This window comes from Pituophis catenifer, unplaced genomic scaffold, assembly GCF_029215685.1.
Source record: "Pituophis catenifer annectens isolate HBS135680 unplaced genomic scaffold, rPitCat1.0.hap2 SCAF_1, whole genome shotgun sequence".
Lineage (NCBI taxonomy): Eukaryota > Metazoa > Chordata > Lepidosauria > Squamata > Colubridae > Pituophis > Pituophis catenifer.
The window spans coordinates 312,122,854-312,139,547 of NW_027256881.1; the positions used below are offsets into that span (position 1 = coordinate 312,122,854).

The 16,694-nt window shown below is 37.7% G+C and overlaps 1 protein-coding gene across 9 annotated transcripts in view; it reads left to right on the forward strand.

Annotated features, from left to right (window-relative positions):
- EVL (Enah/Vasp-like) overlaps positions 1 to 16,694 on the forward strand; it is a 161,571-nt gene that overhangs the window by 121,369 nt on the left and 23,508 nt on the right. For all 9 annotated transcript variants that reach the window (XM_070941782.1, XM_070941766.1, XM_070941808.1 and 6 more), the window contains one exon: positions 13,884 to 13,947. In XM_070941782.1, coding sequence (XP_070797883.1) covers positions 13,884 to 13,947 — 64 coding nt within the window. The remainder of the gene's footprint in view (positions 1 to 13,883; positions 13,948 to 16,694) is intronic.

Sequence of the window (16,694 nt, forward strand, 5' to 3'; positions counted from 1 at the left end):
ATATATCCACAAGCTTATGCTTCTGCACAGAGAGAGGGGGAGGGAGGGAGGGGGAGAGAGAGAGAGAGAGAGAGAGTCAATCCTGCTGTGCTGCCTCATTTTGGGTGGGGGATAGGTTACAATGCTACAATGACTAAAGACCATTGGGTGTGTATACCAGGAGTATATATTCTCAGCAGGGTTATCCAAGTGAAGGTCATTCCAGCTGCCCAGCCAAAGCAAGCAGAAACCTATATTGAGCAGCAGTGATATAGGAAGATGCTAGAGGCAGATTATTACTTTAGTGAAGATAGCATCAATACTTTGTAAGGAAAAAACAATGGTAAACCATTCCTGTATTTTACCAAAAACCATGTAGATAGAAAATGTAAAATTGTTGATAAAATGCCAGATGATGGGCCTTTCAGGTAGGAAGGCTGTCGACATGCTACTAAAGAAAAAGTGAGGATTTTTTGGAGATCAGAAGATTTTAAAGATACAACTAGATTAAAGCCTTCAGGACATCTAGTTGCTGATGCTGTCATACAGGAAAAGAAAATCCAAAGATGCAAAGTGGGAACATGGAATGTAAGAAGCATTAACATGGGAAAATTGAAATGAAACAACTACAGATAGTTATCATAGGCATAAGCAAATTGAGATGGATTAGAATTGGACACTCAGAATATCACTTTGATTATAACTCAGGACACAAAAAGGAAAGGAAGGGTATTGCTTTTATAGTTAGGAAGGATACAGCAAGAACAGTATTTGACTAAAATATAATCTGTGACTGAATAATATTGATTACACTTTGTGGACATCCCTTTAATATGAAGATAATTTTAGTCTATGCTCCAAACAGCAGTATAGAAGAAGAGATAATGAGTGTTATGATCAAATTCAATTTGAAATCAGTAGTACTTACAAGCAAGATGTGCTACTTATAATTGGAGACTGGAATGCTAATGTTGGAAATTCAAAAGAAGAAACTAGTTAGATTATATGACTTTAGGAAAGTGGGTGACCTGTTCTTCAATTTCTGCCAGTCCAGTGATTTCTTCATAGCTGACACTACTTTCAAACAATCAGAATGACACTTCAGTACATACACAGAGGTACATAAAAATCAAATTGACTGTATTATTTGCTAAAAGGAAATGAAGGAACTCAAGTATAGCATCAAAGACATGGCCAGGTACTGATTGTGGGATACAAACTTCTCATGTGCAAATTCCAAGTAAAGCTAATGAAGAAAGAAAACAGTTTCACACCAGTTTCTCATAAGGACAATGAGATGTTCTGAGAAAAGCAAATTAATATCCACAGGTACAACAACCAGCCTTAGAATTGGTAATGAAGAAATTCAAAAGTGGTGGATAGCTTCTGCCTTTTAGGATCAACCATCAATAATAAAGCAACGATTAGTCAAGAAATATGCTGCAGACTATGACTTTGTAGAGCAGCCATTAAGGCCTTGGAAAAAGTGTTCAGATGATGTCCATAGCTGCAGAGTCAGAATAGTGCAAGCCATGGTATTCCCTTTGATACTCTATGGAAGCAAAAGTTGGACATTGAAGAAGCAGGATAGGAACAGTATTAGTGCTTTTGAAATTTGGTGTTGGGGAAGATCCTGAGTATATAGTGAACAGCCAAGAGAACAAACAAACAAACGGATCTGAACAGCCATCCGGAGTTCTCACTTGAGGCACAAATGGCCAAGCTCAAATTATCCTCCTTCAGACATATTATGCAACGTCCTAGCTCTCTGAAAAGGATTCTAATACTGGGAAAGGTGGAAGGAAAGAGACCTAACACCACCACCACCACCACCCCAGAATTGGTACCAGGCAGCATATAATTGTAATAGGTAATGAAAATAACGATAATGATGAAGAGGTTGTATGCATTCCATATTATGGGAAAGTGAAATGTGTTGATTCATTTAATACCTGTCCTTCGAAAGCTACAGATAAGACAAAGCAGCTGTTCAGGGACCTCCCTTTTAAAAGTACTGCTTTATCATATTCTGCTTTCCTCAGTAGCCATAGAAGTAAAGTATGAAGAAAGGTCAGTCATCTTGTCCTTCTGGGACTCTTAAATGTTTCCCGTAGTGCCCTTTCAGCCATGTTTATTTTTGTTCTCTAGACAGAGTGCTACATTATAAACCTAACATTTAAGCCTTCTGTTACACTCAGAAGGCAGTCTCTGATTAAATAATTAAAGAAAGAGGCCCCCACTCTACTGCTGTAGGAAAGGTATTGATTTCATCCTGTGCAACCTGGCCATTGAGGGATGCTATGTGTTTTATTTGGTCATGAAAAAGTTGTCCTGAAGTTTTATTATGGTTAACAGAGAATGGATTTGCCACTGCTTCTGCCTCTGTCAGTGTGACTGCATCATCCTGTGCCGAATGTCCTGTAGGTGATAGAAACGTTTTACTTCTCTGTTTTGTATTTTTAGTGTCTCTCATATTCAGATTGCAGTTGCAAAGGGAAGAGTGGATGGTATTGTTAATCATCCTCTCTAATTTTATATGCTTGGACTTTACAAGCTTTGAAATGAATCTTCCTTGTCGATAGTCCTGGGAAGATGCTTTTAGTGCCATAATGTGCAAAATGATTATTCTGTCTTTTCTTTTCCAATGGATGATAGCTAAAAACAGGGTTTTTTTAGATGATGTCTAGTAATATCAGGAAATGGAGCAGGAGAGGACTCCTCAAGTGTAGTGAACACTGACTAAAAGTAAGTTTGTCTAATAAGTAGCCATATTATTTGCTTTGGATCTCTGTAACATTTCTTAGCATATTGTATTCTGCATTTGCTGGTGTTGTTAATTAATGATTAAGCTTAATTTTTCTAGGTGAGAAGTTGCCCATTTTTCAAATACATCTTCAGGTATTTTTAGTATATATTATTTAACATTCAGGAAGGAGAAAAACTTAATTTTTGTACATAGATGAATATAAATACACTTCTGCGGTTTTGAGTGGAATTGTTTAATATAAGTACTTAATCCTTCCCATCATATTTCTAAGAGTCCCTTCATTCATAGTCACTGCCCCACTCACTGTAGTATTTCCATTGTAGTATTTACTGCCTGAATGTTAATGAGGAGCCAGCTTCAGAGGCTGAATTTAAAAAGGAACATGCACAACCCTATGGAAGGGGATGAATTGCTGTCTCTTACTGGCTCTTTATTTTTTTAAAAAAATTGTTGAGATGGAGTTCATTTGTTGGTTGGTTGGTTTTCAAAATGTAGTTGATTTAAATCAGAGCTGTCAAACTCTTGGCCCACAGGCCAGATGCGTCACACGCTGGCCATGCCCATGCCCGGTTTAGCAAAGAGGGGGAAAGTCACAATATGTGACGATGTGAGTTTGACACCCCTGATTTAAATGATCATAGAAATTATTGCATCAGTAGTGAATATTTACAAATTTATTATAGTGAAAAGTAGGACTGATTTCTCATTATAATTACTGGTTTGACACCTTACTTTAATTCATTATGTGTATTTTGTTTGAGATTATTGCATTTTTTTCTTTTTCAAAACTTTTTCAGTTTTGTACAGTACTCTTCATAGGCATGATGATCTAAAGTAGCAAATGGAAGAATTTCCTTTTTGCATTTTTTTCTCAAATTATAAGATGCGATTGTCATTTCTGATTATTGCTTTGGGTAACTCAAAACATAAAAAGACAAGTGGAAATCTGTATGATGCAGGTAGGCCTTGTTTAGCAACCACAATTGAGATCAGTAGTTTGGTTGTGTAGCTGAGTGAAACCGTAACTGTACTTTTCATTTTACTGCAGGTTTCTTTTGCTTTACAGATCTGCCAAAGTCATAAATGCGAGGAATGGTCATAAACTTACTTCATCAGGTTTATTATAAACTATGTTACACCATATCTTGTAATTGCTTTAAAAAAAAAGAGCTTTCCACTAAAATTCTTTTCTAAAACTAATTTAGAGAATTTTATTGTTCATTAAATACAGGTAGTCCTCATTTAGTGACTGCAATCCATTCCAGCAGAATGGTAGCTAAGGAACATGGTCGCTAAGCATGCCACATGACTGAAGGAAAAGATGCTGCAAAGACAGATTTAGATAAAATTTTCTCATTTAGATAAAGTTCTCTCACACAGTATCCTGTGCTTGACCCATTTTTCCCCCTTTTTTGCCCCTGGCAAGACAGAGAGATTGCTTAAACAAGCTATTTCTTGTTGCTTTTCTCCACAGCACAGCATATCCCTAAAAATGCTAACTACAAGTTAACAAGCTCAGCTCTGTGACCTTAATTGGTTGATTAGAATCCTCTGGCTAACTGGCAGCTGCTGTCTGAAACTGACCAGGCCTTAAATCAATTTCACACTGCAGGCTTTTGTTGTTGTAAATGTATTGATCAAGAAATATTTTTTTTATTATCGTTTATTACTGTTGGATTTGTGAATAATCACTATCCAAAGAAGTTGCAACATGAGAACTAACTGAATAATTAAGGCTTTCTCTGATCAGATTATTATTGGATAAATTGCTGAGATCTGAGCATTAGATCAAAATATTTGGATTTGTCTCAGCTATGCCTTCCTTATTTGACCCATGTGCTTCAATATTAATTGAGAGAAGTAGGGCTTGGCTTTTTTCCGCTTAGAACAGAATCCTTGTATAGCAGTTAGTATAGTTATGAAAATTGTATTAATTTTAGAGTTTAGGGGATAGGATTGCATAGTAAGTTCTGCTTCCTGACATTTCATGTGGTCATAGGCATCCACGTATATAGTGCAGCAACTAAAGCATGTACGATTTTACATATGCAACTCTGCATGTAGGTTTCACACAAAAAGGAATCCTTTACTATTACATGTTTATTTGATTTGAAATACAATTAGCTATACAATGGTTGCTAGGAGAAAAAATAGCTCGTTTTCATTATCTGTGGCAATATAAATCAATGTTTATTGCTCAGTTATTGACCAAATTATTCAAGAAGTTGCTCACCGAATAGTATCAAAATCTTCTGGGAGATTTTGAAAAAAGTGATTTTATGTAGGATTCCAAGGCACCTTAATTGAGTTAGCTGAGAAATATATACCTGTTGGTGCTTTTGGTTTCCTTGTCAGCTTTCTGGCCACAGTATTCTTGCAGATAAGAGATTTAGGTTGTTGGCAGAGGAGGAAACTTCACTCCTATCTCATCAGGAAGTTGTATTTCTATAACATGGAGGGATTTTCCTCCTCATAGGTTTGTATTGCCCTTTGTACTGTTGGAAGAAATGTCCATCTGGGTTCAGTTCCAAGTGGGAAGAAAGACACTGGAAACATGGAGACTGCTTGGAAAGATGATTTAATGGTGGACAGGACCACATGGTTTGAGGGAGCCAAGGTGGCGCAGTGGTTAGAGTGCAGTACTGCAGCTACTTCAGCTGACTGCTAGTTCAGCAGATCAGCGGATCAAATCTCACCAGCTCAAGGTTGACTCAGCCTTCCATCCTTCTGAGGTGGGTAAAATGAGGAGCCAGATTGTTGGGGGCAATATGCTATTTAGTATACTGTCTTTAGTGTAAGCCGCCCAGAGTCCTCGGAGAGTGGGAGGCATAGAAATATGAATAATAAAAATAAATAATAAAAAAAAATAATAAAAAAAGAGCACATGATTGAGTGAGAGAGAGATTTATACCCTTTCTTGGGCCCAGCTTGGATCTTCCTGTTCCTGTGTAAGAAATGTATTCTGATTGGTTGTCAGTCTCCTATGGGGCTATGCAGGGGTAACTTTGTAGGTTGTCTTGAGTTCCAGGCTTGGTTGAACCTTGCTGGGTGATGCAATCTCCCCAGATGCCATGTGGTGTGTTCTGTTGCTAGATGGGTAGAGGGCTAATCCTAGTATGTCCTTAGGGTGAAGATCTACTGTTTTGTAGATAGGCTGGCCCAGTCTTTTGTCTTGTAGATAACCAAAATATCTGCTGGGGGCAGAGAGCTGGGGCTGAGTTTCTGTCTTAAGATTTCTATTTCACTTTTAGGGGAAATATTCTTCCTTTTTAATATTTCATAAAATACTTCATTCTTCTAGGAGAGGGATGGGTGCTCACTTTCTACAGTACTGACATCTGTCTGATACTGATGGCCAAGATCATTCAGATTACCAGGTTGATGTATTTTTCCCTTTCATCTGAATAAAAATATGTCATCTCTTTGTTGAGTGTTCATCTGGAATTAGAAGGATGAAGGGGAAATTTGAAATTCATACACAAGGTGAGAGTTGCCCATAGTAAACAAGCCTAATTTTGCTAGGATGGCAGAAATGTCTACCGTAGATGAGGTAGTTATGGACCTAAGGTGAAGTCCATATAGGCATCTGCATGGATAATGTCTAGAAGCAAGTTACATATTTTGGGTTGATTCATGAAGGATCTGAATGTTCTGGTGCATGAAATCTCTTGACTTGGTTATTTCAGGATTCCTCTTAAATGTTATAGAAAATTCAAGCCAATTCAACATGCAGCATCCAGATTCTTGCTAGAGTTCTATTATGAATCAGATACATGTCACTTTGTGTAAAAATCTCTTCTTTTTAATATGCCCTTTCTTTTCCAATTAATGATGACTAAATGATGTTTAGATTTAATAAACATTAAGAAGTGGGAGAGAAAAATCCTAACTAAAACAAAGATTGTTTAATAACTAGCTACACTATTTATTTCATTATTCGCTTATTTTATGTGGCCCTTTATCTTTGTTATTCATTAATGTTGATTTATTAGTCATGCTACTTTAAAATCTAGCTTTTTAAAACATATTAAGCATACTTCAATATGAGCCGGTTGATCTTTCAGAGTATTTTAAAACTTTTCCATTTACACACAGAATCAACACCACTTCCTTTGTGCAAAATATATCAGGTAGAACCCTAGTGTTGAGTTTCATTTTCAAAGGAAAAAAAAATCCTTTTTGGGGGATTTTGGAGCAAAGGAGAACATTGAAGAAAATGTTCCTTCTGTTCTTCCCTTACACACCTTTCTTCATCACTAATTATCAACATCACTAATTTGGAGTAAAAATGAAGAAGCAATTAAGCAGACACAATATATGGTAGAGACTATTTCATATTTGTGATACCATAGTGAGGGTAGTTTTCTAAAATGTAGCAAATAGAACAATTCAGCCCTGTTTTGTTTGTGGTTTTATTTTATTATTTGGTTAGAAACAGAGCTTCTGGAAGGGGCAATCATTCTAGAAGTGACAAGAGTCTCTGCACTCGGTTACTGATCAAAAGATCTCCTGCAGATGAAAGGTGAAGAGAGTTGGAATAAGGAGTTGCTGCTGGAGCTGATATATGTTTGTCTGAGCCTGGGCACTGTAGTTTCATAGGGAGGATGAAAGAAGACCAAGGAAAGAGGTGGCATGGGACAGCAAAGCAAAGAACTAGCTCAACTGCCAAAGGAGAGAAGACAAGCAGAGGCAGCTGCAAGCAGTCTGGAAGAAAGAAGAAACAGTCTTGCACAAAGAAAACAAATAAAGAAGCCAAGCCTCACTCCCAGCAGATGAAAAGGAATCTCCAAGAGAGAGTGAAGCAGAACCGGAGCTGCTGTGTGGGGAAAGAGGAATGAAAGTGAAAGTTAAAAGGGGGTCTTAGAAGTAGTTAAAAAGACAGCCATATATTTTGAAGGAGATTGTGTATCAACTTGATTCAGAGGCTGTGTTACAGAGGAGAAAGCTTATTTATAAATAAACCTTTGGGTTAATAAGCATAAGTCTGTAGACCAGCAAGTAGGCATCGATTTAGGGAATATTTAAGTTTACGATATTACATCAGTAACAATTACGGTACTGTAGCTGCAACATAATGGTAGCTCCCTGTAAGGATAAAACACATTTCTACTTATTCTGTTTGTCTCTGTACCATCAAAAAATAAATACATGACAGATTACCAGGGAGCTCAAATCTTTTCAAGAACTTTGAGGATCAAAGGATGATATTAAAGTGTATTTCAAGGAAATAGTTTGTCTAATCAGGAAAAGAATAAAACTATTTTGCTTAATTATCTGTTCAGCCTTGGAGAGTTTCATTTACAAGTGGTTCGTCTCTGATTCTACTATCATTCTTTTGCATATGTCTAATTGCCAGACACTATTCAGAACAAATCTGTGAGCATATTTTAAAATTAGTAGATCAGAAACATTAGGCTGGAAAATGATTAAAACAATTCCCTAGTGTAGGAAGTTAGCACCCACCCCTTTCCTAGACGAATTAAATATTTTAGGAAATATTAAAAAGGCAGAATATTATGTTTCCTTGGATGAGAAATGGAGAAGCATGTTTTAAAGATGAAGCAGCTCCCACCTTCTTGCTCCCCACACCCTTTGTCAATGGGCCAGAGGCAGAAACTCAATTCCCTCCCATCTTTGTCAATGGACCATCATCTGCAACACAATAGGACCCATCTAGGAACAGAACTCACCACATGGCACCTGGGAAGATTACATCAACCAGTAAGGATAGCTATGACCCCCATCCCCTGAGAGCCTTGACAATCAATCAGGATACTCTTTCGGGGCCCCAGGAAGTTCAAAGCCAGAGAGGGCATAAAACCCAGGGACTCGCTGCATCTCGGCCCTTTTCTGTTCAGGAACTCGAACCATAATGGTGATCCTGTCCACCATTAAACCATCTTTCCAAGCAGTCTCCATGTTTCCAGTGTCCTTTTCCCCACTTGGAGCTGAATCCAGAAGGATATTCCTTCCTAACTCTAGACAAGTAGTATCTTGACAAATATTCATTAGCTAAAGGAAAACTCCAAACATAACTTATTTCCGTTGTTGTTGTTCTGAAAGAATGTGCCGAAAATTAACCAAAGGTTACTTAAGCAAAATTTTGGGGTTTTATTGGAAAGCAACTCCCTCAGGGTACTTCAGATATTTCAGTTCTTTCAGGAGTTGTATTGCTTATCAAAATACAGAGAAGATGTCCTACCTTTCTGGACCAGGGCCAGTAAAAATTTAGGATACAGTGTAATAATTAATAATTAATTAGTCTTTATTATTATTATTTTAACCATTAAACTGAACCAAGCTATGTAATCCTGAACAGTTTACCTGGGAAAGCAGTAGATCCCCCCTCTGCTGATATATTCAAGCAGAGGCTAGATAGAGTTTGGAGTTTGTCAGAATGTTTAATTTACATTCTTGCATTGAGGAAAAACGTTTTGTGTAGTGGTCTAAATCAGCAGTCACCAACTGGTGGTCTGTGAGAAAATTTTGGTGGTCCACAGAAAAATTATTTGCATTTTTTATATTGCACTAAATCAGGGGTCCTCAAACTACGGCCCCTGGCAATGAACGTTTGTGTTGCTGTAGAGTCTCCACCCTCGGAGTTTTTTTGTGCAGGTTGGAGGGGGGCAGAAATTCCAATTTGGGGTCTGCTTCAGCCTCCTGGTGTGGGGCTTTGGGCGAAGGCTGGATGGAAGCACCACTGGTTGTGAAGAGCTGGAGGGCCTTGTTCCAGTGGGACTGCATCATGGCCTGGAACTGGCTGATCGTCTCAGCCTGCTGAGCCTCCAGATGCTGGTACCAGGCCTTGCACTCCCACACTCTTCCCTCTGCTTGGAAAGTCTATGCTCGTAGTCCTCAGTGAGGTGCTTCTGCTGAGCCTCCTTCTCGGTCAGATCCAATTTGAACTGAGCCAGCTGTTTTGCCAACTCTGTCTCGTGGTGGCTGCTTAGCTCCAACAACTGCTTCCTGTTGGGGCTCTAAGGAGCCCGGGCGGTCAGGGGAGGAATGGGTGGGAGGGGAGGGGCAAGTAGAGGCTGGCAAGGTGCCCCTCGATCTGAGTGACATTGAGTTGGCCATGCCCACCCAGAAGGTCACAAAAAGTGATCACATGACCCTGGGACATTGCAACCTTCATAAATATGAATCAGTTGCCAAATGTCTGAATTTAATCTCATGATCATGGGCATGCTGCAATGGTTGTAAGTATAAAAAATGGTTATAAGTCCCTTTTTTCAATGCTGTTGTAACTGAACAGTCACTAAATGAACTGTTGTAAGTCGAGTGGTTCTTCCTGCTGCTCATTTGTCTCCCTTTTTTTTTTAAAGAGAAGCTATTGCAACTCATAATTGTATCTCTTCATTTTCATGTACGAGCACATCATTTCACTGTTTTCAGAATTTTGTTAATGATTTTTTTTAAAAGAGCCTTGGTAGTACAGGGGTTTAAGGCACCCTGTTATTAAGCTGGTTATTAAGACCAGCTGCCTGCAATTACTGCAGGGTTCGAATCTCACCAAGGCTCAAGGTTGACTCAGCCTTCCATCCTTTCTAAGGTAGGTGAAATGAGGACCCAGTTTGTGGGAGCAATAAGCTGACTTTGTATAAATATACAAAAGGATGAAGGCTATTGCTGAGCACATTGTAAGCCGCCCTGAGTCTTCAGAGAAGGGCGGCATATAAATCAAATTTAAAAAAAAAAAATGAGTTTGTTTCCACTGCCCTGTGTTTGCCTTTTAAAAAAGAAACTGATGCAGTTTTTCAAATCTATTTTTAATTTTTTTCGTGTAAATTGTAGTCCCTTTTTGTTTTCCTATCTTCTCTTTCTTTCACAGTTCAACTCTTCTGCAAAAGAAAAAATAATTCTCTAAATACTGAAATAGCAAAACTAAGGCATCTTTTTAGAGAAAAAAAATATGAGAGAGGTTTGAAATGAAATAGAAGCAGTTCTTAATACTTTGCTGTCAAATTGTTCCTTCTCCCCAACAAGATTTTATGCATAGGAATGTTTGGGAGTGTTTAGGAGAGGAAAACAAAAATAATATTTGCTTCTGTTTCTCTGGTCTTATTTTTTCCAAAATTCTTTTTTCACTTAAAACCACAAACTAGGTTGAGTTGCATACATTGGGGTGTAACATGTAATTAGTTCCCAAAGCAGGGACTGATTTGTCTCAGACTGATCATATGTATATGAAATCTGTCTGTTGCTAAAAATAATTCCATTCACTGAATTTGTGCACGAATGTTGTGAGAGCACAAATACAAAATTGAAAATCAGATAACATGACCATGCAAAATTCTGTAGCCAGTAGCTGCAAGAATCAGAAAACCTTCTGGTTAATTAAAATTAAGCAATGGTGACAGTTTCAGTTAAACAATTGTTAGAAGCAGGATGAATTGTATCTGTTTACAGTGATTTCAGTTTTATTTTTATTTTGCTTAGGATCACAAGAAAAAAAAACTCATCCTCTGTTCTTCTAGGACAGGGGTGTCAAACTCACATCATCACAGTATCGTCACATGATGTATCAAGACTTTTTTCCCCTGCGCTAAACTGGGTGTGAGCGTGGTCAGCGCATGATGCATCCGGCTCGCAGGCCATGAGTTTGACAACCCTGTTCTAGGACATTTGAAAATAGTATAGTTTGCCAGAATGATTTTGAAGAGTTCTATAATTTTATTAATCTCTTGAATACTGTAGAACTAACTTCTAGAACTAATAGATACTTCTATTATCACGTGCAAAATCCTTGTGATGGTAATTATTCTATGAAGGATGATATTAAAGATGCGTGTACATTCTAAATTCTTAAACATTTATGAATTGGGGCCAAATCTCATCTCTCTCTTGGCAAGCTCAATCTTTGAAATAGTTTTGTGTTACCTCTTGTCTCATTTCAGCCTTTTTTCTTTATTTGCAGACTTTCTTAGCAGCTATTAATAATTCCTACCTGAATAGTACCAAGTTTGGTAATACACTGGAGGAGAGCAGAACTTCTGGCCCTCCAGATACTAGCTTTCCTTTGACCCAGCAAGAAATAGCTCTTCCAGCACTGATCCTCTTATTCAGGTTATTTGGCAGAAGGTTTATAGACATTATTGGAATGGATTAGTTATAGTTGTTCTTTTAGTGGTTTTGATGCCATATTTCATAACATCCCTAGCATGGGATCTGCTATTCCTGCCTCTTTAACTTCATTCCTTTATAGTAGATATGCATGAACTGTCAGAAATTATAATGCAACAAGTTATGGAAGGCCACAAGTTCTTTATTCTTACTATCATCTTCGTGATTTTGAGTCTAGCATAGGCTTCTCCAACAAGTTGCCCCTTCCCCCAATATTATTATATTAGAGCAGATTCAATATACACCTAAGAGATTAAACTAATTTCCACCTATGATTCTGTTCTTAACTTTTTTTTTCATCCTAGTAATTTCACCACTGGTGCAAAGCATAGGGGTACTGTAAGGACAGAATGTGGGTAAAGGCACATGCATCTGTCATTGCAAAAAAACAACATGCATTGTGTCCAAACCAGTCCACCATACTTCTTTGTGTGTATACATGCAAGTATAAAAGTGCCTAATTAAGGCACTTAAAACTTTTATATATGACTCGTTTAATGTCCAATTGGTAAAAATGCAGATATGCAGGCAAAGAATGGAAATTTAACTTTTTCATTTTTCATTGTAGGCCTGATATAAATAGCAATAGCAATAACACTTAGATTTATATACCACTTCACAGTGCTTTACAGCCCTCTCTAAGTGGTTTACAGAGACAGCATATTGCCCCCAACAATCTGGGTTCCTCGTGTATGTCCATTAAAGCTGATAATTGTTTGCAGGAAAAGGGAATTCTTCCTGAGACCAGTACAGATAGTCTTCAACTTATGACCACAACTGAGCCCAATCCTATAACTGTTGCTAAGGGAGTTATTTGTTAAGTGAGTTTGTTCCATTTTGCAAACTTTCTTGCCACAGTTGTTAAACAAATCACCACAGTTAGTAACATGCTTGTTAAGTGAATCTGGCTTCCCCATTGACTTTGCTTATCAGAAGGTTGCAGAAGATGGTCACAGGATCCCAGGACACTACGACCATCATAAATATGAACCAGTTGCCAAGCATCCAAATTTTGATCACATGATTATGGGGAAGCTGAAATGATCGTATGAAAAATGGTCATAAGTCACTTTTTTCAGTGCTGTTGTAACTTTGAATGGTCACTAAACAAATGGTTGTTAGTCAAGGACTACCTAGAGTTCCAGAAGAAGATTTGTTTTGTGTTTGTTTCATTTTGTTTTAGGGCATCTAAGAGCCATGGTGTCACAGTGGTTAGACTGCAGTATTGCAGGCTACTTCTGCTGACTGCCAACTGCCAGTAGTTGGGCAGTTCAATTCTTCGAACTGCCCAACTTCTCAAGGTTGATTTAGCCTTCCAGCTTCCAAGGTTGGTGAAATGAGGACCCAGATTGTTGGGGGCAATATGCTGACCCTATAAACCACTTAGAGAAGGCTGTAAAGCACTGTGAAGCGATATATAAGTCTAAGTGCTATTGCTATCAATCATGTAAATGAATTAAATTCCCTGGTACACCTTCTTCATTATAATGCTAATCATCACACAGAGTGGTTGCTGGTTGAATAATTAAAAACTTGCATGTTAAATGAAAACATTTGCCTGGGAGATGGTGTTTGAAATGTGGCTTAAACAAAATCTATGAAAATTTTGATTCTACTACAATGGCTTCAGGAGTAATATAAAGGCTGGAGTGTGGATTCCAGACATAGAAATTTGTAGCATACTCCTCCTGTCAACCATCTCTCCCCAGTTTTCTTCTCCTGTGCCTCCTAATTTATAATTCTATTCTGAATTAGATTTCCTTTAATACGTTTTGTTTCATAATACTGGTGTTTATGGCAGCACTTCTTTTTGATTGCAAGAGATTCTTCATTTATAAGGAATTTAGTCATCATTATAAATCTTAACAGCAGTAAATCCCAAAGTCCATTGACACTGAAACCAGCCACTGGATGTTAATCACACTTCCTTGAATAACCAGTTTTTCAGATCCTTACTACCATTAACTACATTACATTAATAACCGTGTTATTAAGCTGTTTTACTGTCTTCTAGGTCCCACAACCCAGCGCCAGGTTCAAAATGGACCCTCTCCAGATGAAATTGAAATTCAGAGAAGGTAAGGAACCAAAATCTACAGAAATGCCCAGATTTTCATTTTAAAAATAAACTGAAGCCAAATTGCTGCCTAATATTTAAACTTGCATATCAATTCAGTCATTAGGGAATTTGTTTAGATAATATATTCAAGGTTGACTTAGCCTTCCATCCTTTCTAAGGTAGGTAAAATGAGGACCCGGTTTATGGGGCAATAAAATTATACAAAAGTATGAAGGCTATTGCTTAACACATTGTAAGCCGCCCTGAGTCTCCGGAGAAGGGCGGCATATAAATCAAAAAATAAAAATAAAAAAATATATTTATCTTCATTTGTGAAAAATACATAGTTGCACGTTCAATTATTGAAGCCAGTGGTGAAATGATAGTTAGAATAACCCATACAGTCATCTAGTCCAATGCACTGTTTAGCATTAGTTTTGCTAGAGAATTTCTGGCAGATTACTATCCAATTTTTGATGGAAGATTTCAAGCCCGTATCTGCTCTTCCCACTGAGAACTTCGCAGCCTGCAGGTGCTGGATAGAACCTTGACTGCATTTCTTGTTAACCTTGGATTTTGATGTACAACTGAATATCATCAAATATCAACCTATGTTGACAGATGACCTCTCCCAGGAGCTGCTGTAGATGATAAATAGGAAGAACAAGAGAGTAAAACTCTGGGACACCCACACCAGAGGGCCATAGGACTTTAGCTCTCCACCAGTATGACTTTCAATTGGAATTGTCCCCTAAGGAAGAAGAAGCAAAACAGTATTCCTTCACCCACAAAGGCAAACTGCAAGAAACCAATGAACTGCAGTGTGGCAAGTAACCTCAGAGCCGCACAGTTCTGGGGCTGCTTACCATCTCATAGGCCAGATTGGGCAGATTGGCCAAACAGGCCGAGATGGGGGGAGGGAATTGAGGAGAGGCAATCTCTGACCTTGGAAGAACCGAAGCATTGGGCTTGCAGAGACCAAGTCCAGAATGGCTTGGATTTGGGAGGGGGGTATCCTTGACTAAAATTTAATTAACCATGATAATGGGGAATGCCAGGACTGCTGTCACTAAGCGATGCTGTCATATGACATTGCGCTTTATGATTACATTTCTTAGCAATGGAAATTTTGGTCCCAATTACTGTCATAACTCAAGGTCTACCTGTATCATTTTCTATCCTTAAGTGAAGATGATTTACAGTTAATAGAATTTGAGAAGTTGGCCATAAAGGGATGGCCCACTGAGGGATAAATGAGATTCCATGTAAGATAGCTTAATGTGCTAGCTTGCAACCAAGATGAAATTTTTGGCGTATGGGGAGAATAATGGCTAGCTTGCAACCAAGATGAAATTTTTGGCGTATGGGGAGAATAATGGTTTGCAGTGTTTTTTAAAATTCAAATTGCACTATTTTGCTGAAAGTAATTCTACATAGTTGAGATTTGTCCATCATTTTTACAAGGACTGTTCTTGTATTTTAGAATTCATGCACCTTTAATTATATTTAATATAAAATCCTAACATACAATCTTGGCTGTTTAAGAATCTAATACAAGTACACTAAAAAAATCCATATGTGGAAAACCCTACTACAAAATTTTTAAATGATGATTTTCTGCCATAGTCATATTGCTCTTAAACTAGAAAGACTGATAGCACTCCATGTATGCATTTATTTATTAGAATTATTGTGCCATGCATCTCACAGAAAGCAACACTGGGCAGTTAACACAATGAGAATGTAAATACAAAAACAAATATAAAAAAACAGAAATAACCAGAATTACACAATTGGAGGAGACTTTGAAGGTCATCAAAGACTATAATTTTGTTGCTTGTATCCTTACGATTTATATTGATATTGTTTCCTGATTGCTTATTTGTACCCTATGGCTATCATTAAGTGTTGTACCTTATGATTCTTGATGAATGTATCTTTTCTTTTATGTACACTGAGAGCATATGCACCAAGATAAATTCCTTGTGTGTCCAATCGCACTTGACCAATAAAAAATTCTATTCTATTCTATTCTATTCTATTCTATTCTATTCTATTCTATTCTATTCTATTCTATTCTATTCTATTCTATTCTTCTAATTCAGCCCCCTGCTCAAGCAGAGACTCTTATCATTTCAGACAAACAGCTGTCCAATCTCTTCTTAAAAACCTCTAGTGATGGAAATACCCACAACATCCAAACAACCTAATCAGCCAGATGATAAATTCATACAATTCACAAGATTGCCAATTTTCAACCCCATATCTGAGAGAACAGATATTAAGGGCTTTGCAGAAAGCCAGCCAAATTGGAGCTAATACAATGGTAGGAAGAATAGTATTCCAAATAGCAGGTCCTGCTACAGGGAGCCATGCTTTCTGGGAGTCGTCAGGTCAAACTCTTCAATTGATAGGATGCAGAGCATGACCCTGCTACCAGAACCGATGGGCCAGTTAGAGACAAAAGGTGATCCTAATATGTAGCGATTTAAAATAGCTAATATAGAATTAGCTGTCACTAAACATTTGGTATGTATAGTATCAGTGAAGTTAGCATAACCCTGAATCACTGTCTTATTGAAAACAGTTGAACGCACACTTAACTTTCTTTTCCAATAAATCAAGTTACCACAAGGAGTTGAGGGTGTGATATTGAAAATTGAAGTGTGTTTTTTTATTTTGTGCATCATCAGAGGAACTAAAGGGAGATGACTGTGTCTAGTGCTATGATCCTGCAATACTGATCAAGTATGTCTTGATTATTTG